The sequence below is a fragment of the Notothenia rossii genome, assembly GCF_949606895.1.
Source record: "Notothenia rossii genome assembly, chromosome: 10".
NCBI classification, from domain to species: domain Eukaryota; kingdom Metazoa; phylum Chordata; class Actinopteri; order Perciformes; family Nototheniidae; genus Notothenia; species Notothenia rossii.
In genome coordinates, this window is record NC_136908.1 from 25,760,579 (window position 1) to 25,787,529 (window position 26,951).

At 39.7% G+C, this 26,951-nt stretch overlaps 1 protein-coding gene across 1 annotated transcript in view; it reads left to right on the top strand.

Moving 5' to 3' along the window:
• Nucleotides 1-26,951, top strand: part of nudcd1 (NudC domain containing 1) — a 59,170-nt gene that overhangs the window by 9,940 nt on the left and 22,279 nt on the right. The window contains exons 4-8 of the mRNA XM_079655108.1: nt 3,842-4,025; nt 7,039-7,227; nt 14,066-14,273; nt 21,231-21,375; nt 23,469-23,594. Of these exons, the coding sequence (XP_079511234.1) occupies nt 3,842-4,025; nt 7,039-7,227; nt 14,066-14,273; nt 21,231-21,375; nt 23,469-23,594 (852 nt within the window). The remainder of the gene's footprint in view (nt 1-3,841; nt 4,026-7,038; nt 7,228-14,065; nt 14,274-21,230; nt 21,376-23,468; nt 23,595-26,951) is intronic.

Below are 26,951 nucleotides of genomic sequence, written 5' to 3' on the forward strand. Positions count from 1 at the left end.
CCCCCCAAATGCAGACACTCAGTATGACTCGCAGATGCACGGTTGTGGCATGAGAAAACAGAAAGATATGGACAAAAGATGTGTGCAACTCCATTTAGTATCCTATCCATTTGAACATGATTTAAGTGAGGGGGGACCTCACCTCCTCTAGGGGGTCCGGGGGCATGCACCCCCGGGAAGACTTTTTTTTTTATATTGAAGTTAAAAGCATCAATCTGGTGTCCTTTGAGAGCAACATCAGGAGATCTATGGATACATCTCTCAACACCCATATGAAACAGAACTGGAAGCAGATTTTCTTTTTCTTTATGGATATTTTACAAATCACTCCCCTTTTAAACTGTATTCTTGTTTATTAAGAACAACTTTTTTTTAAGGTCATATAGTATTTTATACCTGTTTTTCATCTATTCTCTTATTTTTTATAGCTATAATGATCATATAAAGGTGTGCCTTTGCCCCCCCGCGGACGCTTACACAGTAAATTCCAATGTCAATAAAAGCACACAGAAGCTGTATATGTTTTTTGGGAGTTTGATTTATTTTAAATTAAGACAAATACAAAATTAAAACCTATAATTGCACACTAAAACGATTATTTCAAAAAAAGAACAATTTCACATAAACCTCTGGTTTTTACTGGGGCTGGGGCAGTTCAATTAGATTTTTTTTTGGGGGGGGGTGTGCTATAGTTTATGGGCGCTGTATGCAATATATGCGTAGTTCTGTTAGTATAAGATAATAAGATGTACTTTGTTGATCCAAAATTGGGAAATTGTGTTTTAAAAATGTAAATTAAAAAACTTTTTTTTTTTTTTCTCCCCAATTTTCGGCACCCCCTATGGGTTGATGCGCCCTTAGCCTTCGCCTATACTGCCTATGCCAAGGGCCGGCCCTGGTCTTGCTCTCGTTCTGTCTCTCGTTCTGTCTCTCGTTCTGTCTCTCGTACCACTCTCGGTTCCACTTTTACTTTTGCGCGCTACCTGTCTCACTCTTTTCCAGCCTCCAGCTTTTCCTGCTGGAGCCCGCCGCTTAAAGGTGGGGGACGCGGACCGGCCATAGAGCCAATAGAGTTAAAGGTGGTGGACTGTCACCTGTAAAATCCATAGATTTAGGAGGTCCCCTAGTGGCCGTTAGCTGTAAAAATCCATAGATTAGCCGCACCGTTATATAAGCCGCAGCCTCAAAAAATGGGAAAAAAGGTGCGGCTTATAGTCCGAAAATTACGGTAGATTCTGCTACTGACACACAGTGATTCTACACACCAAGCTTGGGAAACAACTGGTGAAGCATTATTGTTTACAACAAATACCAGTTCTACATGTTAGTTTGTGTACTGTCAATATTCTGAAAAATAAAAAGGCTAGGCCTACAGAATTGATCAGGCAGTTTGATTTCATTTTTGTAAAAATCTTGCAGTCACTGAGAGTACATTTATTAAAAAGGGTTTATTTGAGCAAGTTTAGCATGAATGAATGGGAGCTTTTGTGTTAGAATTGCCTGTGAGTTTTCAGTTCATCAGAAACAGTTGATTTAACAAATACGAAAGCTCCGTATTCCTGAACATACTTCACAAAGCACTAATGCCTTTACAAATTAGCATCCCTATATACTGAATACCAAATCTAAAGATTCCCACCCTTCGTAAACACAGGCTCTATGATATGAATCCATCCTACATACTGTATAAGCTGGCTCCTTTTGTAACAAAAAGAAAGAATATTTAAACAAAAGTTGCCCAAAACAATAATTTATTCCAAACTGGTCACAAATAACAAATAAGCAAATTGAGGAGTGCTGGCCTGGTGCACAGGGCATGGCAGCCGGGAGAGAGAGTGGAGCCGTTTCTCAAAGTCGAGGACGCTTACTTGGTAGGACATGTCCTTCCGAGTCAGGTCCTTCAGAGGCTAGGCATGAATCCTTCCTAGCATTCGGAGAACAAAGAATGGAACAGGCTAGCAAGTGTGCAGTTGTGGGTCATATGCATCTATAATTAGCCAATAATTAGCCTACCTCACGATGTACCTAGCTAATTATTAACTTGCTTTACTTTCACTGAACACATTTATGGTGATAACAAATTTAACAAAGTAACATATTTACCAACACATTTACTACGCCACTGAACATACTTACATTTAAATGTGTACTGCACAGAGTCAGCCATTTTCCGCCTAAGATTTTGGAAATTGGTCCGTGCGTAAAGAATTGTGGGTCATTTAAGACCGCCGAGGATACACATAAGCAGTCTTGACATTTTCTGCAACAAAGGATTCAGTCCTCGGTAGAATTCCAAGGATCCTGTACATTGGAACAGTCCTTCGGCGGGATTTGATGACGTAGCATCCTTGAAATAGAGGCTCTGAAGGATCCTTCCTTGACATCGAGAAGCAGCTTGGGAATGTTCTGCAGCCCTCTTAAATAGTCTGGAACCAGGGGCCACAGGTGGGTCTCATCTCTCCTGATTACAGGACCTGACCCCACCTCCAGACTCTCTGCAAGAATAAAACTCAGGTTTCAACAGCACCATACAATGGACAACCACAGGGTTGTCACAATACTGACATGTTTACTTATCCGTGGCTTCAAATATTGAGTAGCATTTGGTGAAAGGGTGAGGAAGTCAGAAAGAGAGACAAACTAACACGTAGTGTTGACTCTCATAAGAAGAATATACAACATTGTGAGCCCAGCTTCATTCTTTAATCTTGCGTGTGCTATATATTCCTATTCCAAGACTACGAGGATAACAAATTAATATTTCAATTACTGTATGCAATACAATAAAAAAAACAGCAGTCGTCTGGAACTGAGTGGGATTATTGCCTTTAAATTGGCTGTGGTATAATAAAACGTATTTTTATTCAACATAACAACTTGTCAAAAGAAGCATTTTTTTATTTTGAACTGCTATGCAAATTCAAGCTTTAGAACCAGCTCCTGTGTTTATAAAGCTAAGCCAGTCTTTAGGAAATTGGCTTGTAGCTGTGAGGGATCAAGTCTTTCATCAGACGAGTCTTTGTGCACTTTATCCTGTTAACAGCGGAGGTTTGGATTGGCTACAAATGAGAGTTGAAGCCCACCAGACGCAATTCTGAAAGCAAAGTTCAAGAGAGGAGTTTATAATGGACAACCCTCGGGGTCAGTAATTTCCAACGTTCTAATTTTAAGTTTCATATATCTTCAAAAAGGCAAATATAAACATTGGTGTAGAAATACTACATTCAATTAGCGTTTTATTGATGAAATAAATACAAATATCCTATGAAGTGCAATGAAGACCATAACACTTTTTGGCCAGGGTCAATAATAAGGAGTGCTCTTTATTCATTAAATACTTTAATAGCAAATGTATGTTTTTAAGGGAGAGTGGAATCAAACTGTTAAAATGGTGTGAGCTGTAAGGCAAGGAAAGATTTATTTTTATTTATATATCAGATTTCAAAATGAGACAAACATTTGATTTATAGCATTAAGATATAGCGCGACAGAAACTCATTTTTAAAAGGTCATTAGGAAACCAAGAACATACAAAAAAAACAAGCTCAAATGGAATAAAACAGGCAACAAACAAGAATAAATGTTACAATGCATTGTCAAATATGAATAGTTATTTGATTTAATAAAAGCATTGGAGTCTGTTCCAGATATATAAAGCATAATAAATGAACGCTGCTTCCCCATGTTTACTTCTGAATCTGGGGACAGAAATGAAACCTGATGTTCATATCAAATAATCCTTAATAACACATTGTCTTTGCTCATGATAACGCTGAAGAACAGCTTTTCCAACTTGGGAAATGAGACCCTGATTTGTTGTGTGTTGGTTGTGTCCTGGCAGCCGCTGTTCCTTGAGGACACGGGGGAGCCTTTCAGCGTCCTCCACAGCATCTCTCATGTCCAGGAGGGAGTCCACTCCATGGAGGTGCTGCTGCTCCGCATCCAGAAGGAGCCGCAGGAAACCAAGGGGAGCGGGTTCTGCGTGTCTCTGGAGTGGATCACAGTCGCCAACAGTGCGGGACAAGGTGGGTGGTGCACAGGCCAGCTTCATCTCAGTAATGTAGCATGGAGTGAAATAAGAGAAGACAAGTGTGTCATACATAATAACGGTCTCAAATTCAAGCCTATTCTTTCATTTTCATGTTACTTTTTTACAGTGCAAATACCCAGTAGGCGACAGAAAGCCTTTTAATTAAACTCTACAAGGAAGTTAGTCATAGTCTGACTTTAATGCGGTTTAATTATGAGGTCTCAGAGGACATTCGTAATCTCTAAAGCAAACATTGCCAAGAAGACATTTCATTAAAGTTCTCGGCACTTTCTGAGAATGAGACACCCTGACTAATGATTCAAAGATTGGGAAGAAAGAAAAAACAGGAGCAGCCTTTAGCAGAGGTGGGAGTAAGTCCTACATGTGCAAGTGATGAGCAAGTCTCAAGTCTTGACCTACAAGTCTCAAGCAAGTCCCAAGTCACTTTGATGAGAGTCAAGCAAGTCAAGTCATTGCTCAGGTCAAGCAAGTCACAAGTCTAGTCATACGAAATTCTGATGTATAAGCCCAGTTTCTGCATTTAAACCAGTTAAAATATTGTGGTTATGAAAAGTTTAGTTTTATTTTCAACATAAACAGCAATGGAGAGTGGGGCGCTGAAATGATAACCCTATAGGTTCTAAAAGGGCTCTAAAGTGATAACAGGAGTACAACACAAATACTACATCAACATGTTAAGCCTCCTGCCCTGGCTCCCCTTCAGCAGGGTCACAGCATTTCTCCTGTCTAAGGTGCTCCCATATGACACTGTCTCATTGTTTTCCTAACTGTGTCTGTGCACAAAGAAATACTGCATCAAAGCCAATACAGCAGGTGTGTGTGTGTGTGTGTGTGTGTGTGTGTGTGTGTGTGTGTGTGTGTGTGTGTGTGTGTGTGTGTGTGTGTGTGTGTGTGTGTGTGTGTGTGTGTGTGTGTGTGTGTGTGTGTGTGTGTGTGTGTGTGTGTGTGTGTGTGTGTGTGTGTGTGTGTGTGTGTGTGTGTGTGTGTGTGTGTGTGTGTGTGTGCACGCGAGCAGACAGCGTGACATTAACATTAAACACATTTCTTTCATTTGGGAACACCCACATTTACATATGGAGTTGGTCAGATGTGTGTGTCAATTACTGTTCATGGTAATTTGAAAACAAATTCTGTTGTCGGAGATACACCTTACACACACGCACACGCACACGCAGAGCACACACACACATCAAGTCTCAAGTCATGAATACCAAGTCAAGTCTTTTATCAATGTTAGTCAAGTAAGTCTCAAGTCCAAAAATATGCGACTCAAGTCATGTGACTCGAGTCCCCCACCTCTGGCCTTTAGAGTGTGCTTTCTTCATTAAGTTGGATTTATAGATGGAACCCTTTGATACCTGTGCGATGTACAATAATTGTTTTTTATTTGTTTTAGGTCTCAATGGCTTTATATTTGATCTGAGTATGATTGTAAAGGGGATTGTAAGTCTCCAAAGTCAAGCATGTCATTAATATGTTGTACCTCTTCCACTAGACAACTCCCTACTGTACACACAGTTTGTGGGACCCTATCATGTTAAGGGGTGCGACATCTCAGTCGACCAGCTAACCAATCAGAGCAGACTGGGCTCTGGTTTCAGACAGAGGGTGAAAAGAGGTGTTGCAGTAAGAGAACAATAAAGAGCTTTTTGAACATTAAAGCATGGAGACATGTCCCAGTAGAAGCAAATGTGAACCGAAAAATGCGCATAATATGTCCTCTACAAAAGAAGGAGTGATTGTTTGCTAGGTCATTGGATTTCCTACATTTCCGAAACAGATATAGAAAACCACAGAATCATGTCTTTTGATTCAATATTTTGCAGAAATGGGTGAAAAATGATAGAACTCTTATTTCACAGATTCCCACATGAGCCACATGTGCTTTAGCATGGAAAGCACACATTCACGTACACCTTGCACAATTTCATATTACCAAAAGTTACTAACATTTTGGACTGTAAATGCAGGCCTGACAAAATGTTATTACTTTCTCATAACAAACGGAGGATATGAAATGAAAAAGTAATTTTCCGCTTCATTCGGGCAAATAGTCTGGTTTGCGCCACTAAGGAAATCTATCACACTTTGTAATACATATAGGCAAAACCTTTCAATAACTGAAATGTATTCGTTTATATTCCTGTGATATTTTATTTTCAGAATACTGTTTTTATCCCTGAGGGAAATGAAAAAAAAGACTTAAAAAGAGCATCAAGAAGTTAAAGTAAAAATGTGCTATAGAAAGGTCAAATAAAGATATTTATCTAAATATAAGCAGATAACCAGATAGCAAGTCAACAGTATATGCCACGTAAATCTTCATGATCTAAAATCTGGGAATATGAAGATTCATTTTTAGTTTAGCTCTGTCAAACTGTGTTAGAGGGTATAAGATACTTCTGGTCATTACGATAGATACATGATTGCCATTATCATGCTAAATGATGTCTTATAAGCCACTTTAATACACCAAGACTTTGGGGAACATTATAGAGGAATACATGCACTGATTTAATCTCCAAATATATAGAAATGTTGAGATTTATGTAACATTTGATTTTTCTGCATTCTTTTTTTGGGCACATTTCATATTCAATCAAATAAAGATAATAGATATATTAAACTGAAGTTCAATTTGTTCAATCTTCATATTATATTTCCCTGCAAATGTGGGGTTTCTGTGCTTTTGATTATCAATTTAGATTTCCTAATTTATATCACGAGTCAGTTGTGAAATGAACAATAGATACCAAAGGCACAGCAATAACTAAAACAATAGCAATACAAACCAAAAGTGCCCTTGTTACACAAGTTGATGTAATCACTGATAACATACAAAACAAAATGTAATCAAAATAAGATAAAACAGAAATCAGCAGACATTTTGTTCAAAGGTCCATTAACTGCTGGAATAACAAGTTTACATTACTCTTGCCTCTGCTCTAATAGAATGGACTTTATCAATGTTGTCTCTTCACATGCAGGTCAGGAGAAGAAGTACGAGGTGAAGAAGAGGAGGGTCCTCAATGGGAAGACGGTGCCTCACTATGCAGCTGTAGAGCCGAAGGGGAAGGGGCTCATGGTGGCCTCGGAGAAACCGTTCGCCTTCACTCATGTGGACGGGCTCCCAGTGCAGCTGCCAGACCCCGAGCCCATGGAGGTGGAGAAGACAGGTGGGTCACCAGGGCTGCCATGTTAGGGACTTAATTCTGCCTTTTATTTTATACGTTAACCAAAGTCATCCAAAAAGACCTCCATTTCAGTCATTGAAAGCTTCAGTAATTGCTTGCGCTGAAAGACAATTGCTTAATTTATATAGTTCTTATGGGTTCTGTTAACAACCAGTAGATATTGATTAACATTTAATTTAATGTCACATTTCCTGCCTTCTGACATATTTAAGTCCATCATTCACCCTCCTTTTAGCGCTATTTTGGTCTCTACCTACCTTAGTTTGGAAAAGTATCTGAATATTTTGCTGCTCAACGGTCCTTTACCAGCTAGTTGCAAACTTAACTCTTTAGCGTTCAGTGCTGTTTAGGGAGTTTACATTAGGTTAAAACGGTTGCCTGCAGTTTCTGTAAACAGGGCTAATGATTGCATCATTTGGCAAAAAAACCCACTAACTATCAGCTAAGAGGGGTCAAAGATTTCCTCCAGCTGCAGGGGATAAATCTCTTTTCATTATGAACCTTCGATTTCACATCACGTTTTCATTTGAGCCATTGTTATTATAATGATTGGTGGTTGTTAGTACAGCATATAATTAATAATACAATTGAATTAAAATATAACAAAATATGCCATTTTCATTGGGTAGAAGTTGCAAATAAATGAATATAATACAATAAAATTTGTGATTATTTGGTATAGTAAAAATACACCAACTGGGCTAGATTGATACATAATGAACCCAATGAAATAAGTAGTTATATTACCCATACCAGTGTCAAAGTGAACGGTTGTACTCGCAAGTGCATCATGAACATGACCATCTCTCTGTCAAAAGTTTTAGTTCTGGTTGCAAAACTAATTTAGAAAAAGTTTTGTTAATTCAGAAGACCCAGTTTGACTCATGAGGTAAAAACGAGAGAAAGAGGTTATGTCACGCTTTGGCATCACTCATATTTATAATGAGGAAGTGCCATCTCTCGCCAGAGAGTGTACCAGCCTGTATGTACAAGCGTTGAAACAAATAGAAACACGATCATCATCTGGACTCTGACTACATCAAAAATATGATCATGATCATCATCACACTCATTTCATGACATTTCTATTTTGAGAGTATTTCCTGTTAAGATTCATCATGCAGTTGCATCTGGTTATTTCCAGTAAAAAACCAACATGTAAGCTTCTTCTGCTCATTACCTTTCATAGGCTCAAAGTGACTCTCTGGGTTGTAGCCATAGAAACGCTGGAGCAGGCAGCACAATATTCCCAATCAGACGGGGGTCTCTGTCGGATCTGATAATCTGTCTCAGTCCATGGATACTATCCAGAACATTTGTTAATACTTATTGTAAAACCAGAACATAATCTGTATTATAATTTATGATTTATGCTGAGGTTTTAATTTGCCAATGAATATATTATTTGTCCTAATTTGTTGAAACTGTTGAACTGATTTGTCTAAAAATGGCCAAAATAATGATGAATGCCAGTTATTTGGATCCAAAGGAATGTTTTCAAGTGTTTGATGACCAATAGTCAAAAACCCAAAGGTGTGAAAAGTTGCAAATTCTCACATTTTAGGGACTCGAACAAAACAATAATTGTTTTGTGTAACTGTTAAAAAAATAATGATATTATTTAGAATTGATTGATATTGATTGTTTTTGGTTTTTGTTGTTGTAAAATGTCCTTTTTACTTTATTGCTGAGACCTAGATGAGTAGAGCGCTACCACACATACCTGTACAATAAATAGTAAAATAAAGTCAGAAATGAGCAAGGTTAGCTTAGCTTAGCATAAAGCTAATTTACTATCACATTGTATATGTTTCAATGCTTACCTGCATTGATACATTTTGACAGGGCTAAGCTAAGCTAACTGGCTACTGGCTGTAGCTTCAAATTAACCTACAAACTTGAAATGGGTGTCAATCTTCTGATCTAACTCTCCACAAAAAACAAAATAGGCGAGTTTGCCAAAATGTTTCTAAATTGACTAAATGTTTCACTATTATACACGTTGCTTTACTTTTATATACATCACCCTTATAACCATGTCTAGCAGTACATATACAATACATCCTGTTTCTGTACTGACTCAGATGTTCTAATCCAAATCTTTTTTATTTATTTTTCCGGTCTCCATCTTATTCTCACAACCTCTAAAAAGGCATACATTCCCCTCTTTTTCAAAATATGTAAAAACCTTGGGTGACCGAGACAGCGCATCGTATATGCCTGTGTATTTGTGTGTTAATGGCACAAAAGCATTATAATAGCAGCTTTTAGCCGATCCTTTTATCAGCAGTCTGCTTTTCTCGTTTTGGAGTAGTAGAAGTGGATTAGATGTCAGGAGAGGAGGCATCTTCAAAGCGCTTGTAAGTGATGAGAAAGGGGGGAGGAGAGATGGAGTTGAATTTGTGGTGCGCAGATGGAGAACAGGTGCAGATATGCTATCAAGAGTGTACATAGAGAAAGTGTCCAAACGTGTGGTTGGATAAGTATATTACGTAAGTGGAGAGTGGCTGTATTAGGTTGGCATTTTATGTGTCTGAACAGCAGTTAGTCCGACAGAGAAGTTCAAACGATGAACAGTGGAGAGGTAAAGAGGAGATTGAGAAATGAAAGAGAAGATTTGGCAGCCCCCCTCTCCCCCTCTCCCCTTCTCATTAGTTATTTTGTTGATTCAGTGGACAACAAAAGGTGATAATGAACCTGTCTCAGTTCTCCACATCCCTGCCAGATATGGAGCAGGTTTGTTGCTTTGGAAAATCGAAATTGGACCAATTTCAGTGTTCAGGCTCTGGCAGTAATCACAGAGTGAGAGATATCACAGTTCTGGCACTACGTTTTCTCTATAGGAGTGTTGTATGTGAGAACATTCACTCTGGCTGCTTATGAATCAGATGATTCAGCTTGGAGTGATCTGTTCCCTCTGTCGTTTCAAATTGTTCTCCACAGTTGTTTCATGGCTTATTTCTTTAATCGTATAACTCTAGCCAGGATTGAAGCATCTCTACATTTCTTTAATTGGCAGCTGACTACAGCTGAGTAGTTTATTCCATTACAGGTTGTTGGACGATGAATACATCTGAATGGGTGACTGATTGGAGAGGAAAAAGGATAAAACAATCTGTCTAACTGCTAACCATTTATTGCAAACATGTGACAAGAGAAGGTTTTTTGTTACAAGTTATTACACAAAAAGCTGGAAACCTCGGATTTCATATTCAGGAAAATGTATTGTTTTGTATAAGCAGAAAGAAAATCTTTGATTACATGTTTTTGTATGCAAATACGAGTTTGTATTTTGTGGATCTCAACTCCCTGTTGGATTTCTGTCGGTGTAACCCGACTGCATGCTCTTACTATTAAAAGCGGAAACTACGTTATCAGCAGCGTATCTGAAGAAGGCCAAGTGACACACATAGCTTTTTGAATTTGTTTGCGTACTTGCACATCCCTGTTATATTTGCAAAATATTTTTGTGAGTTTAAAAATCTACTTTAGATCAGGCATTTGTGAATCCAGTTTGTGTTGAGTTGTTCTCGAATGTGTGTTTGTGCATCGGCCTTTGCTCACAGAGATTTTTTAGAAAAACGTTCCGCCCGTCCGAATGAAAAACCTGCCTGCATCACTCTTAGCCATTTTCAGATAGTCTGCTGATGAGGTGGTGGAGTTAGAGCATGTACTGTAGATAATTGCATTCAAATGAACAATATTTCAATTTACAAGGTAGATGAGCTACCTCAAAGAAGCATTACATGGAAAGACTCAAGTAAAATGTACCTCAAATACTTAGTTAAATGTTCTAATAATATTCAACTATTTGATATGACCGCTCACAGTTATGCCTGTGCAGAGGAGTGTGAGGGAGATTATTATTATCTGCCTCTCTGGTATGTTCTGTCTGGTAAATCCTGTAATTAACCCCTCCCCACCCAGGTTCTCCTATCAATGGGGGCTAACCATATGTTGCGAAGAGGTTACTAAGCAGCATTTCTGAATTTAGTTTGTTTCTTATTCGGTTTCCCAGCTGGTGAAATGAGGCGGACTGTTCAGTGATGGGGTCACTGTATTATCCTCCTTTTATAAATGTCTGGCAACTGCTTTCCATGAGGTAGGTACTTTTTCACCTGAGCCAAGATCTCTGAAAAACTGTAGTCTGAAAGAAAATAATGTCTGAATCTCTATTATGAAGAGCAAGTGATGAAAGGGACTCAAATAGATTGTATTATAGAAATGTATCCGTGAACAACCTGTAACTCTTCCTTCAAATTGCGAGTTGAACACAAAGCTGCCAAATTGTTTCTGATCAGATTTGCGATTGTATTTTTTCATTTCTGATTCTGTACTTGCCTGTCATTTTATCGAGCTTCTGTAGACTGTTGGTCTAAGAAGGACACAAGGCCGGATGTTTGTACATTTTCCAACAAGGCTATTTACAAAAATGTCCTTAGTGACTTCCGTTTCAGGGTATAAATCTTTTTCACCAGCAATATTCAGATGTTAATTATTTTGTGTTTCATTGAAGCACACCAGGTGTTTTCACTGTCTGCTAAAAAGAAAAATGATTTGCTTGTGAATAACAGAATGCTAACAGGCCAGGGGAGGCGCTGAGTCAGAAACAACAGAAAATAGGCGTCTTAACATTGTGGGCAATGGTGAGAACAGATTTGTTTCCACATTACACATTACTTGTTCCCAAATGATTCAAACTATTTCCAAACCTCGAGGAATCCATAATTTAAATCAAGATAACAGTCCATTTTGACATATCCCTGTGCACATCCGTAAGCGTTGTTTCTACCGGAAGCTTTAAAAATTCTACTACATTGGTAGTATTTAAGTCATCAGACGTCTTGATCTTGAGTCCTCAGAGAAACAAGCTAAGCAAACATTAGTCTTTAGCTCGAAGCCACTTTGTCCTGTTTCCACCAAGAAAACACTTATTTTACCAGCTTTATTTTGATTTTCTACTGGCTTCTTTGTTGTGGAGAGTAAAGGACCTTTGCCGATAATTTGGCTCCCAGTAAAAACCTCTGAAGGAATCGGAAAAAACTAAAACCCTCAATGCGCCAGATTTCGATTCAAGTAAGTGCAACAGCTTATGAGATAAAACGCTTTATTTGCCACTGCAATATCTAGAAATCCTTTTAAAGAGAAAAACCTTGATCTCTAGCACTTAGCTTGGATCCACTCTGAAAACAGCTTCCTTGACCCATGGTCTAACACGGACTATATATATTTAAGATCTATTAACAGACTTTAAGCTGTCATTTTCGCCAACAGATGAACAGAACTACATCCTCTCAGATCTATCGCAGGCTGAGGTAACGGCAATCTGTTCCTGCTGAGATGTACACTGTTTATATTAAGATTTTGAAGGCCCTGAAAACCTTTTTTTCGTGATGCATAAACACAATTATTAAGACCAAACCGTTTTTGTTATTTCACAGAGGAAGAGACTTTCTTTAATGATCTTTTGTCTGGGCTTTTCTTAATGGCACTATTTGCTCGATGTGCAGAAATGTTTTAATCAAAATCTGTCAACAGTTACTTTCAGACAGACGGAATCCAAAGCAATTATTTTTCATAAATGTAGTAAAAGATAGCCAAAGGTGGAAAAAAGAGAAACCCAGAGTCTATGGGGAGTCCTTTGTTCAGTTCAGAGGTTGAGCTGAACTTAAACACACACGGACATCCTGTCTTTTGCTAGTAGGCTTAAAGGTGGGGTAGATTATTCACTTCAGAAACACTTTTTGTTATATTCCATGGAATGCTCTTAACATCCCGATAGCAATGAATATATGAAATGCTTTGACAATAAATAGATACAAAAAATGTAATCTGTGGAAGCCGTGGCGCTGTAAAAAGCACGACCAATCATCTGAGCCGGCCCGGCTAAAATAACTGGATGGCCTACCTGCCTGTCAGCCTTCCATCTGTGCACAAACTTATCTCGTACCCTCATTGTTCATGTGCGCGTTTGTGTGTGTTGGAGGAGGGGCTCTGTAAGGAAGTCTGAAGGAAGAGGCAGATTTCTTTCGGCTGCGTAGTTTCAAATTCTAGCGCACTCGAGCTGGTTTCTCCATTCTTACCTTTAATTCTACCTTCAATGTCAGAAAATTACCCATTTGCTCATAAAAATGAAAATGCTGTTACTTAATGCAACATAATAATACTAATAGATGTTATTTATATAGCGATTTTCCTGGTGCTCAAAGCGCCTAACATCTATTATATAATTGAAACAAAATTGTATAGTTTGTTAATTATATGTTTTCTTCAGATTAAAAACCTTTTGAGCATTTTTATTGACAAAAATATTAAACATTCAGTAAGCACGATTTACACCTAATACTGTCACTTATACCTATAATTATTTCATATTATGTATTTTCTCAATCCAAAACTAACAAGTTAATTTTAAGCATGTTATACAACTTGTGCTACTTTGATTATTGTTTATATAGATTTATTTAGCATTTTAACATCAAACGCTTTTACTTTAATCAAACTGAGCTTTTGTCGACAGTAAACTATGTAAATGACTACAAATACTGTAGCACAATAAAACGTTTTGACAGGATATTTCTGCACAAACTGAAATGTGAACTGGTGTAGGAGAATTGGCTTGATGGCTTCACTCTGACAAAAAGTCCTCGTAGTCTCCCTGGCATATTGATTATTCATTTATTGTAATAGTCCCCCGTCTGCAGTACCACTGAATATTCAGCAGTCATTTCCTTTAAATCCGGCTCTGTATCAGATGTTTTATGTATGACTCTGTAAATACTGTCTAACTTTAGCACCATTAATTTCTCTCCTGTTTCAGACCCCATCTACTTCTGGCAGCAGACAGTGGAGGATGTCACAGTGTTTGTGCGCATGCCCGAGGGTGTCACCAAAGAGGAGGTGCAGTTCAGCCTGACCGCAGACCAAATCATGCTGGGAGTTCAGGGTTTCCCTCCTCTGCTGGAGGGCCAGCTGTTTGCACCTGCAGACCCCGAGGCCAGCGCCTGGATCATCAAAGAGGACAAAAGGTGTGCAACGTTTCTGAGTTTGGATTTCATTATTTGTGTTATACAAACAACAGTGACACAGTGACACCTTCCAGCTGTATTTCTGTTTTCAAAAGTGGCAATTGACATTTAACATATCCTCTTGCTCAAGGTCACCTCCACATGTTGACCGTAGGGGCCGGGATCAAACCACTGACCCTCTGATCGGTAGATCAGCGCATCACTCCCTTAAGCCACAGCTGCATTGATTGAATACTGCATGTGCAGTATTCATGCATTGTTTCAACGATTTAAGAGAACTGACATGAGAAAAGTTTGTATTGTATTTACATTTTTGCAGTTTTGAATCCTTATTGAGGGCTTCAGAAAAGTATAAGGAAAAAGTTAATTCAGTCCCACTTGGCAGGCCAGCGCGTTTTCTCTAGATGTACTGTATATCCATTTATTTTACTTATGACATTAGCTTTATTGCAGAATATTACTTGTTTTTTGAGGAAAGCAAGATACAATCATCAAGAAAGTCATATATTTTAAGGGTGTCAAGTATGTAAGGCATGGAGCAGTAGAGTTTTTTTTCTTTATTATTGATAATATAATAGTGAAAAGTATTCAGCTGCCTTTTTTTAAAGGGATTTAGATGACACCCAGCAAGAGAGCCATCTGTGAATTGCCTCCTTGTCGTGTGTCCTTGTTGAGGATGCTGTACAAAGTGCCTTACAATTCAGCAGCAAAAACACCTTTTGAAAAGATGTTTACAAATGTGACCATCGGAGGAGCATGTGAGTCTGCGCTTTATGAGAGCCTTTCTCTGCTCCCCTCCACCTCTGCCGCAATATTATTTGTCCATGCAGTTATAAAACAAAACGCAACCAATAGGTTGTACTTTATTAATCTATCAAACTTTATGTATAGCACATTTCAAGTTTATTAAATGCACTTTAAACGGGTTAAACTGGGTGGATGAGATCCGCCCAGAAATGCTGAAGGCTCTGGGTGTTGAGGGACTATCACGGTTAACACGTCTCATCAACGTTGCGTGGAAGTCGGAAACAGTACCGAAGGAGTGGCAGACCGGGGTGGTGGTTCCCCTTTTTAAAAAAGGGGGATCAGAGGGTGTGTGCCAATTACAGAGGCATCACACTACTCAGCCTCCCCGGGAAAGTTTACTCTAAGGTACTCAACAGGAGGGTCAGGCCGATTGTCGAACCTCAGATTGAGGAGGAACAATGCGGATTCCGTCCTGGTCGTGGAACGACGGATCAGCTTTTTACTCTCGCAAGGATCCTGGAGGGGGCCTGGGAGTACGCTTATCCAGTCTACATGTGTTTTGTAGACTTGGAGAAGGCTTATGACCGAGTTCCCAGGAGTTACTGTGGGAGGTGCTGCGGGAGTATGGGGTGAGGGGGTCTCTACTCAGGGCCATCCAATCTCTGTACTCCCAAAGCGAGAGCTGTGTCCGGGTCCTCGGCAGTAAGTCGGACCCATTTCAGGTGAGGGTTGGCCTCCGCCAAGGCTGCGCTTTGTCACCAATCCTGTTTGTAATATACATGGATCGGATTTCGAGGCGTAGTCGTGGGGGAGGGGGTCTGCAGTTCGGTGGACTAAGGATTGCACCACTGCTTTTTGCAGATGATGTGGTTCTGATGGCTTCATCGGTCTGCGACCTTCAGCACTCACTGGATCGGTTCGCAACCGAGTGTGAAGCGGCTGGGATGAGGATCAGCACCTCCAAATCTGAGGCCATGGTTCTCAGTAGGAAACCGATGGACTGTCCACTCCAAGTAGGGAATGAATGCTTACCCCAAGTGAAGGAGTTCAAGTATCTCGGGGTCTTGTTCTCGAGTGAGGGAACAATGGAGCGTGAGATGGGTCGGAGAATCGGAGCAGCGGGAGCGGTACTGCAGTCGCTTTACCGCACCGTTGTGACGAAAAGGGAGCTGAGCCAGAAGGCAAAGCTCTCTGTCTACCGCGCCATTTTCGTTCCTACCCTCACCTATGGTCATGAAGGATGGGTCATGACCGAAAGAACGAGATCGCGGGTACAAGCGGCCGAGATGGGTTTTCTCCGCAGGGTGGCTGGTGTCTCCCTTAGGGATAAGTTGAGAAGTTCGGTCATCCGGGAGGGACTCGGAGTTGAACCGCTCCTCCTTCGCGTCGAAAGGAGCCAGTTGAGGTGGTTCGGGCACCTAGTTAGGATGCCACCTGGGCGCCTCCCTAGGGAGGTGTTCCAGGCACGTCCAGCTGGGAAGAGACCAAGGGGTAAACCTAGGACCAGGTGGAGGGATTATATCTCTTGGCTGGCCTAGGAGCGCCAGTCAGAGCTGGTTGATGTGGCCAGGGAAAAGAAAGTTTGGGGCTCTCTGCTGGAACTGCTACCTCCGCGACCCGACTACGGTGAGCGGGAGAAGATGGATGGATGGATGGACTTTAAACGGCTTAACAAGGGAAATTGTTTCTGCCAGACAGAATTAAGATAAAATTAGAATAGAAATTAAACAAGTCATAAGGATCAACAGTAGGATCAAAGCGTTAACAACATGCAGGAATATAGGAATGATGTAAAAAATAAGTAAGAATAATACAACTATAGAATTTTAACACAAAGAAATATATCAATGTTCTCAGCTTCTCTTAGTTCCTTTGAAATGACTGAAAGCAACATCGGCACATGTTTTTGAGAGGTCTAAGCAAAAATAGATTGGGTCACTTTGTGAGTTTAAGCTAATATTTCCCACCCATTTCCTCACACAATGGACCAGTCTGGCCAAGACGTTTTCTCCCGGGCAGTGGGCATTGGGATACTTTAATAAAAAAAAAACTGTGGCAAGGCAGCAGGAGTGGATACAATTTACTCTTAGATTGCTGGGAGTGTCTTACGTTTCCCCAATGTCTCATGGAGGTCATTTGTCTACACTCTAATTATGGCAGTATATGTGGTACTGGACCTCATTAGGCTGTTTAACACCAGATTCATGTGGCCCTGTCCAGGTTGTGGAACAGCGAATCTGCTCTTTCTCTACTTCTTTTGAAATGGCAGCCACTGTAATTCAGTGATGCACATCAATAATAAAGGCAAGGGAGTTGAATCCTTTTCATAAACCTTGGATGTATTAATACAGAATGGGTTGAGTCACATCCTCCACTTTAAGTCCTTTCATCCTCGTCTCCATCAGCACTTCATCTCTGAATCCTATTACTTCAATATGAGTCATTCAATGCTCAGCTCCATGCACATGTCACATAGGCTAGATTTCCGATGACCCTGGATAAGGTTTAAGGCGGCTTTTGTAAACGCTGAGCATGTTTCTCCAAGTTGGTGAAAGTTATCTCAATATTGCTCATGTGTTGTCAAGTTGGTGAAGATGTTTCTTCATTTGCATTCGTTTTAACTTTTACATTCTTTTTTAAAGGGTTCTCCTAATGTAAGTGTTTCGGGCCGTTGTAGGGCGTTTGAACGGGTGGTCCACACTATTAAAGCTGATCCCTGCTTTAAGGAGGCACATTTTAGTGACATTTGGCTTTTGGGGATTATAGTAAGTGACACTTTCTCTTTGTCTCCTGTTGGAGGGCTTTGCGCATCTAGATGCCCTTTAAAGCTATGAATATATCGAAAATCAACTTGTTTTTTTTCCATAGATACTCAAAGGAAATTATGCTAGTCAAACAAAACATAAAATAGATTCGTTGATGGATATTTAGAAGTGTGTATGTTAATCTGTGGGTGTATGCATCCACGTTCCATCTGGATGTCCTTCTGCAACGTAAATAACTAGAAAAAAATCACCCTTTTGTTTGTATCGAGCATGTTTTTCCATACCAATGGGTTATTCTTCTATAGACAGACGGCTGAGCACCATCCTGCTTCCCTCTGTCCGGAACTGAATTAAGAAGATGCCTTTTGTGTCTCTTTCATATCTTTTCATCATTACCCATATATAGAGTTGTTTCATAACATCCGCATGAATGACAGTATGAATGATATTTTTCTGTCTGAATACCCACATTCTTAGATTCAGGATGCTACGTGTGCGCATTGTGCCGTGTTGAAGTAGTCCGTTGATTATTTTTGCTGGGAAAATTGTCTTTTCTTTTGCTAGGACTGAAACCTTGAAGCAACAACATGAAACCCTAATGAAGTCCAGTTTCTTTCAAATCAAGTATTGTAACACATTTCTCTAAATGTTGTACGTCATGAAAACCAGAACAAATATTAAGTGAATGAGCATTAGTTAATGATTTGGACCTGGACAAGGTTTCTGTTTAATTAAATCTGGCATTACAGCAAATCCCTTTTTAGGTAGGTTTGGTAGCATTTTTAGACACTGCTTACCATTCCTGTTGTTTGTTAATATGACATCAATCAGTGGTAGCTTATTAACTGTAATTTTCTAAGGACAAAAGGGAAACTTTTAGCTGTCAAATTACATGTTACTTGTTAGACGCTTTTATCCAAAGCGACTTACGGTACATACTCAATACTGTGGGCAATCCCCACAGAAGCAATTTGGGGTGAAGTGTCTCAGGGACACAACGACATGCTGACTGCAGTGGGGTTTGAACCTGTGCTCCCCTGATCCGAACACCAACACACTAAATCACTGCGCCGCACAGCCTCCCAAATGTCCTGTGTACACAATAAACGGTGCAAAATATGGTTTCAAAGCAGCACCTGTTATTTGAATGTGTCAGAAACATTCTTCTTTCGATGCTATTGTGTGTTTCTGCCCTCTAAGCCAACAAAAGGCAAAAAGAGAACTTCATCTCTCAGCTTTTTATCATTTAAACCTAATGTTGAGAGCTTCATCTTATTTATGTAATAAGAGATTCAACACTGGACTTTGATAATATGCTATAGAACCATAAATCAGCCTCACTGTTGTGTCCCTGGACCCGTTCAAATGCGACTTGTAATGTCTTGATTTGAGACATTTGATGGAGTCTACAATATGAAATCTGTCATTTGAAAATATATTTAGCTACATTAGTCTGCCAATGCTTTCACATGGCATGTTGTGTTGTTTCAGAGTCATGTATGGACTTCTATTCCCAGGAGAGACTGTGTTAGTTACGGTTTTGCATAGCAACAGAAATACATTTAGTTTCATAGCATTTTCAAAAACAGAAGTTGCTTTGCACAAAGATGAAAATGGAGAAAAATAAAAGTTTTGAGGGAAAAGTTACACAATGATTAAAGTTAAATTATTTTAGAGTCATTATTTGGCTAAATGACACAGGGACATTTTTGCATATTCTGCACATGTAGCTCTGTGCACTTCTGTCATGCAGTTAAAACATTATAGCCTTATTCAGAGGACCATAATGCATGATACATTCAGTACCAGAAAATATGATAACATACAGAAGTTGTAATATTGTTCTTGCTTAACGCAAAACAGTGTGATGTGATTGAGAGAGAAAATTAGAGATTAATATGAGTGCCCTGGGCAAAATGCACTTGTGCAAACATATATGTATTACAAGGAAAAGAAGAAAATGGTATTCAGATGTTATTCTAATGTATTCATAATTTGGATTGAATCCATAAAGACAGATCTTCATTAGCATCATTTAGTGAAAGAAGAATGAGAGTTAATGAGTTGGCTCGTGTCCTGATATTGAGTTCACGACGCTCCCGCTAGTCCAACAGATTCAAGTGTATAGATTTCATGTGCAGAAGAACATAATAACATTATGCAGACTCATCAAAGTAGCATATCATTTGAATATTTATATATGCACGTATTGTAGGTGTAGTGGCCAAAATCCAAAAGTTTGTCTTGTAACTCCTTTATTTCTTAAAGGTTCCTTTTCTTAACCACATGTAGAGCTTGGGGCTGGGGAGCAGTGTCAGACTCGCAGTAAGAAATCCACTGGAAGTTTTGGTTGCTCTTTCAATGTTTATTTTCCAGCAAAAACAAAATACGAAAACAATATTTAACGTAAACTTAAACAGCAGATCCTAATAATCCGTCTTCTACTAATCATAAGGCTGCGTCTGCGCGTCAATGACGGTATTGCTGCTGCCTGCCGCCCTCCGTCACACACCGTACCTCCAATTTAAAGCTTTAGCCCTGCCCCCTTCACCTGAGCAAAGCGCACCTCTCACTGAGACAGAAAAATGTATTAATAAAGGTTCCAAATAAATCAAAAATAAACTTAAATGCGGCTCCTACAGTAGGTGTTGGCGTAACTCACAGCAAATTGTTGAAATATTAGCCACGTAGAAGCAATGATTGATGCTTGAATATGATTTTAGTAATTTGGCAACAAACAATATTCACAAAACGTCTTATGTGACTGATGATGTACTTGTAATTTTTTTTTAGAAATGTGACAAATTGTATGGTATGCCCGTCACAAAATCCTGGAGCCAAATGCAAATTAATGAAATGTCAATAACACAGTCAAAACTTCAATATCTCACATTTGAGAACCTAAACCTACATCTTTTTTTAAAATTTGCTTGAAAATAAACGTAAACATCTTCATGTTACTGAATTTAATAAAACGCTGTGAGATGTTTGCAGATATTGATATTTAAATAATTTCTCTATGAGGCAAAGAGTAAAACATTTTAGGCTTCTACCATTAAGATAAAATGGTTGCAGCTTGTAATGTTTCAGTTTTTATTCCCTTGATTTATTTGTTTCTTAAATCATGTTTTTCCAAACCAGATCAGTCATTTCAGCCTGGTTAACTCTCCTCTGACCTTTCTAATCAAAACAGCATTTTACACACTGCTCCTGATTGGATGTTTTCTCGTTGATTGCATCATTCTCATTCTAAGAACCCATTCCTCTGAAGTACATAAACACAGCACTCTCTGGCATTTCCTGAAAGTGTGGAACCAATAGGAAATCAGAATGTGGGCTTTCTGACGCTGCATGCACGCACACTTAAGCATTTACATTTATATGACTCATTTCTAACTAGCTCTTTGAATGAGTAGTATTGATATTTGTGCTCATGTGTCCTCAGCCTGGAGCTGACCCTGCAGAAGCGTGAAGAGGGCCCGATGTGGTCGGAGCTGGTGATGGGGGACAAGAGAGGGGAGTACGTGATGAGCGACGAGCAGGCTGCCCTCATCCACGAGAGGCTGACCTTCCTCACCTCTGAAGACATGGTAGGAAAACTCAAACACCAAATGCCATTAAGCCCCCATCCTTAAAAACACCTGCGTCCTGTGCATGAAAACAGCCAAAACTTTGCAGAGTTACCACACCTTGTCCAAACTATCAGGAGATAAAGGTTCCCACCATTTAAAAAGTGATCTACCAAAAAAAGGAATAAGATATTTTGAGTGCAAAGTTGAAACTTGTCTTGAAGTTGTTCTGAAGAAAAATATCATCCTCTGGGGAGCAAGAATCAGCTATTTTATGGCATTCTGCTGATTATTTTTTGCTTTTGTTATAAAAAAAGAGAATTATAAAAAAAAAAGGAAAAGCTTAGAGTGCGTGATGTCACAGCTAGAGTGGAGGAGAGCTAGAAATTTGCCTTCATATCTTTTTTAAACCTGGCATAGCTCCCAAACTCTACACTCCTGGGACATAATTTTTCATGAAAAAGGTAGGAAAACTAAATTTAAGCAAAAAAAAAAGAAGCCTTTTGAGGGCGTGAAGTGACAAAAACGTTCAACATGTCTCCATTAAGGCCCATTGTAAATTCAGCCTGATCTTTCCTCAGAGCACCAGACGCACACCTTTTAGTTAATTTACCAAAAAAGCCACATTATTGCCCCGAAAGTACACAAAAAGCAGACTGAAAAATGTCTCAGTTAGGGTCCTGAGATGCTACACGCGTTGAAATTTCACCGATAGCTACTACGGTTCTTCAACAAAACGTTCAAATGTAAGAGGTTTATCTCTCATTCAGATCAATGGAAAGGCTCTCCTCTCACAGATAACTGCACATCACCATGGAAACCTTCGATCTCTGGGCAGTGGGCACACACACAGGTGTTTTGATTAGGTGTTATGATTAGATGTTTGATTAGGTGCTCAGCACAGAAACAAACACTGAAAAACAGACTGGAGTTTAACAGACTGTCTTAGCCTATTATTTTCTGTCTGATGGAGACTTCATACTGACTTCAACATGTTCCACATATTTTATACATTATTGGTGGCGTATGGTTTTAGTCGAAAAGTTTGCAGTTCAAATATTCTGCTGCTTTTCCAAGCCTTTTTACTGTCTTTTCTTCTCTTATCACACATTCAAGCCCCCAGTATTCATGTATCATTTCAATCTGAATTCTTCACTTTCTTCTTACACATTACATTTCAACATAGCAGCTTAGCGTCAGCTTTTCAGCATAAAGCATTCCCACTAGAAACGTCTTCAGGAATTGCATTCTCTAGTTTACATTGTTACTTCTTCAGCTGACTTGCTTGATTAAACACTTTTCTAAGAAACAAAATACTATAATTTTTTACAAACTAATAATTAATATCTTCAATTGTTATCTTATCTTTTGTCCTCTAATTAGTCAAAATGTACACATTTGTTTCTTGAAAACTGATTAGAAATAATTAGGAAATTATTAATGGATTACACAACACTAATGTAAAGGATTACATTACATGATTGCATGATAAATAGGTCTAACTTTCATAGTTTATTTAATTTATTTATTACAATATCAATACATATTGTGATGCAGTACATTTTGTAATAATTTTGGAAATGGTTTGTAAATAAAATACATCTTGGTGTATGTTTCAAGGCATCTATCCTCATAGAGCACAGCCCCATTGATACATGTCTGGTTGAATCACTGAGGTGTTAAATCAATCAGCAGTACGTGTTATAAGAAGATTACTCATACATAAACTTGAATGAAGCAAAACTTGGCTTGAGTTTTGTTTTTTCTCCAGAGGGTTTCTCATGACCTCACAAGCGTTTCTTTTTTAAGCCCTCTCTTCTAGCTTTCAGCATCTCCCCTCCTCAAAGGCCCCTCATCTTCATCCTCTTCCTCTTCAGCTGCTCTGAGCCCTCCCTGTCTGACATCTTGTTCACATCACCATACTCAGCCCACCACAGTCACCCTCAGCCTCATGCTCAACAAAATCCTCTCTGGCTCTTACCCTTCAAATGTATCATCTGGGTCCACTTGAGGCCCCTCAGAGCTAATCAAGCCTTTTACATGTTAATTCATGCAAAGCAAGTGTAACCCTAGCCTCTGTTCTGTATCCCTGTCCCTCCTTTTTCTTTACCCAGAATGGAAACCCTGACAAGGACAAGCCCCCGTGCAACTCCCAGGAGCTGGAGGACTGTGATGGCTTCCCAGAAGACGGCTCCAGTCTCACACACTTTGATGGAGAATCACTAAAGCCCTCTCAGGTGGTGAGTACCACCTAGTGAACACTTTGATGCTCCAATCCTTAAAGCCAGAGCCATCAAATGTAACGTGTTCACTCCTTTCTGTCTGCTCCTCCCATCCTTCCTTCCTCTCAAGTACTCTGCTGGATACCTGATGCTCTCTGCCTATAAGACAACGTTTTTATCCAGCCGCTCTAGTGAGCAAGCCAGCTCACTACCTTGACCTTTAATAAGCCTATTGGCCAGAGAGTAAAGAAGTAAAAGCAAACCCACTTAGGCTGTTGGAATATTCTATACTGCTATCTACTTGACCAACTTGCTGCATAATATCCTACTTATTAAACAGCTACTAACTAAATAAATGGATAATTTCACACAACACTTATTAAAAAAGGACAGTATTGCTTCCGCTAAGAAAACATAGTTCTACTGCATGGAAACGGCTGGAATTGTGGCGACACTTAAAAAGACGGCAACATTGATCAAGGTTTTAATGTATCTTTCCAAGTCTGTTTCCATTTTTATTTTTCAATAACCACTCTTAAACACTGCAGGAGCCCAAACTGTGTTTTAAGAATCAAAAGGAAATGTTACTTCCTGTCTATCACGTTCTGCTGTTTCCTTTATTGTTTCCTTCCCTGTTTTTCTCCTCTCATTTCTCTGGATTTATCCTAATTCCTTCACTTGTTTTCCTGTTCTCTTTTTTTCTTTGCTGGGAACAGTTCAGCAATCGTGAATCCAAAGTTTCTTCCTCTCCACTAATATCAAAATGTAATCTTTTCAAATGTAGTTTAATAATTAGCAACAGTCTACTATCAAATAAGAGCAGGCCGCTGAAAGTCTGAATTGACCAATCAGAATCAAGTTTTTATCTAGGTCGTATAATAATAAACTTTGAACTGAAAAGATAGACACGGGATGGTTAGCAACTTCACTGTTATGTTTTTCGCTTATTTTCACCCAGCAACCTGTAAGTGATACATGTTCAGAGGTTTTTTTTGTCATTGAGAGCAAAAAAGGTTCAACTTTGGGTAAAACTGCACTCAGCCCTGTCATTTTTTCTCCTCCGTCCAACCACAGTGGAGGTGGGGCGGGACTTATTCCACAAAGACATGTACAATTGTCCAACAAGCGCATGTCAGGCTATAAAGCCAATCGTTCGTGTTACAATTACGTCCACTTTATTTCCTTTTGAGCTCCTCGTGACCCAAATAGTAAGAAGCTGATCCATCATAACCAACATTTGTTTGTATAAATCTGTTAATTAATTTTAGGAGTATGTGTTTGTTGAGGGATGTCGATTAGTCAGAGACTCTGTACTATAATTGAAAAGTCCAATCAATGGCCATATTGATTTAAAACATCAAAGCATTGCAAGGTTTGCTTTTTTTATGTCCTGTTTCCTGTCTTTCCTCCTTTCATGTTGTTCAGGTCACATATGGACTCAGTGCTTTTGTGTGGAAGAAGTCTCATTGACCTTCATCAGATAGCATCATTCAATCTGACAGAAAGTGCTCTGCATCAAAGGAGGTCTTAATTTGTTATCAATTTGCTAATGTATATATTTTCCTGCTAGACTCTGATCAAAGACTGTTCCGGGCTGTCCATTAGCCTCTGAAGCAAAAGGTCACAGTGGATTTATAATAAACTCCACTACCAGCATTAATAATGGATTTCACTGTCCGCGTACATCATACATGAATACAAACAGTCCTTATTATCTTTATGTTGTCAGCCATGCTAGTACAGCTTTGTATCTGTAATTAGGAACAGCAGTGCTAAGAGCTCATTCTAATACAAAGGACAACAATGACAATGCTTGTTGATTTTTTTTGCAGTGACGGTTACCATGTTCACCACTGTACCTCTGTATGTTAGCATGGTAGCATTTTGTAGTTATCCATAAATACACAGTGCAGCTGAGGATGATGGTTAATGGTTTTCTGGTGTTGAAGATAAGATGAATGATTCCCATTCCACATCTATAGCCTACAATCACCTGTGACAAACACTGTTCATATAATCCGAGCAATTTTTTAGCAAGCTGCTCATCCTGCAGCAATTACAAGATATGATCATAGACGTCGGAACTAGGGGTGCGGGGGGTGCGGCAGCACCCCCTCCCTTCAGCCTCAGGAATCACAGGATTAGCCTACGTTAAAAAAATAAAAATAAAGATTCTGAATTTAAACTCAATTTGTCTGACTTACATGTATTTCTTAATACAGATCTTTTGATGTGATATGCACCCTGCCTGGCTCAATACAGCAGCCTGGCTGGCATGGCATAGCTGTTGCTATGCAGACTGCATCTGACAGCTCACTGTGACGTTGGCCTATGTGTAAAAAAAAAAAAGTAGCAGGATTTTTTTTTATGTTTGCTGTGTTCGCGGCTCTCATTTGTTTTTAGCATATGCATAGGCTACATGATTTGAGTTCAACTACGCCAGCTAGAACTAGTCTATGTCTCAAAAACGAATTTCAGATTTTTTACAAATCCGCCCGACCCAGCTAAACGTCCGAGAGAGACACCTAGAGGCTGTGTGCCAGCAACCGGACAGCAGCAGCAGGCAGCCGAAGGGCCCGGCGGCCCTCGGCCTCGTCCTCCCTCCCCAGCGCCACCACCAGCACCCGGTGCTAGCCAAGAAAAGGCAATATCATGCAAACCACCACAGGATTACAATTTTCCTGCCAAGAAGTTGGGTGAGAACTTCACTCGTTCCTGCAAGGCCGCCTGGTTCAGAGAGTGGCCGTGGCTGGAATACATCGCGGTCAGTGATGGCATTGTGTGTGGTGTGTGCAGGTCAGCTGTCAAGCGCAAGTTGGTCGGGTCAGAACAAGCTGACAGTCCGTTTTTGAAAGATACGGGCTTTTCAAACTGGAGAAAAGCAAAGGAGAAAATCAGAGACCACGAGAAAACACGCATTCATTTAGATGCGACTCAAATATTGGCTGCATTGAAAACTACGCCAATTAATGCGCTTTTGTCTGAGGCTGCTGCTAAAGAACAAATAACAGCCCGGAAAATGCTGGAGCTCGTTTTCAGCAGCGTGAGATTCCTGGGGCGCCAGGGACTCCCTCTGAGAGGAGCTGCAAATCGGGATGGGGTGTTGTGGCAGCTAGTGGTCGAGAGGGTACGCGCTGATCCTGACGTGCAAAACTGGATGAAGAGGAGGGACAATTGGATGTCGGGCAGCATCCAGAATGAAGTTCTGGAGCTGTTTGCCCATGACATCCAGAGGAAAATCGGAGCCAAAGCATCCGAAAGTCCTTTTTTCGGCTTAACTGCTGATGGGACCACCGACGTCAGTGGAAAAGAACAGTTCTCATGCAGTATACAATTTGCAGATGACAATCTTGAAGTCCAGAATTTCTTTCTGGG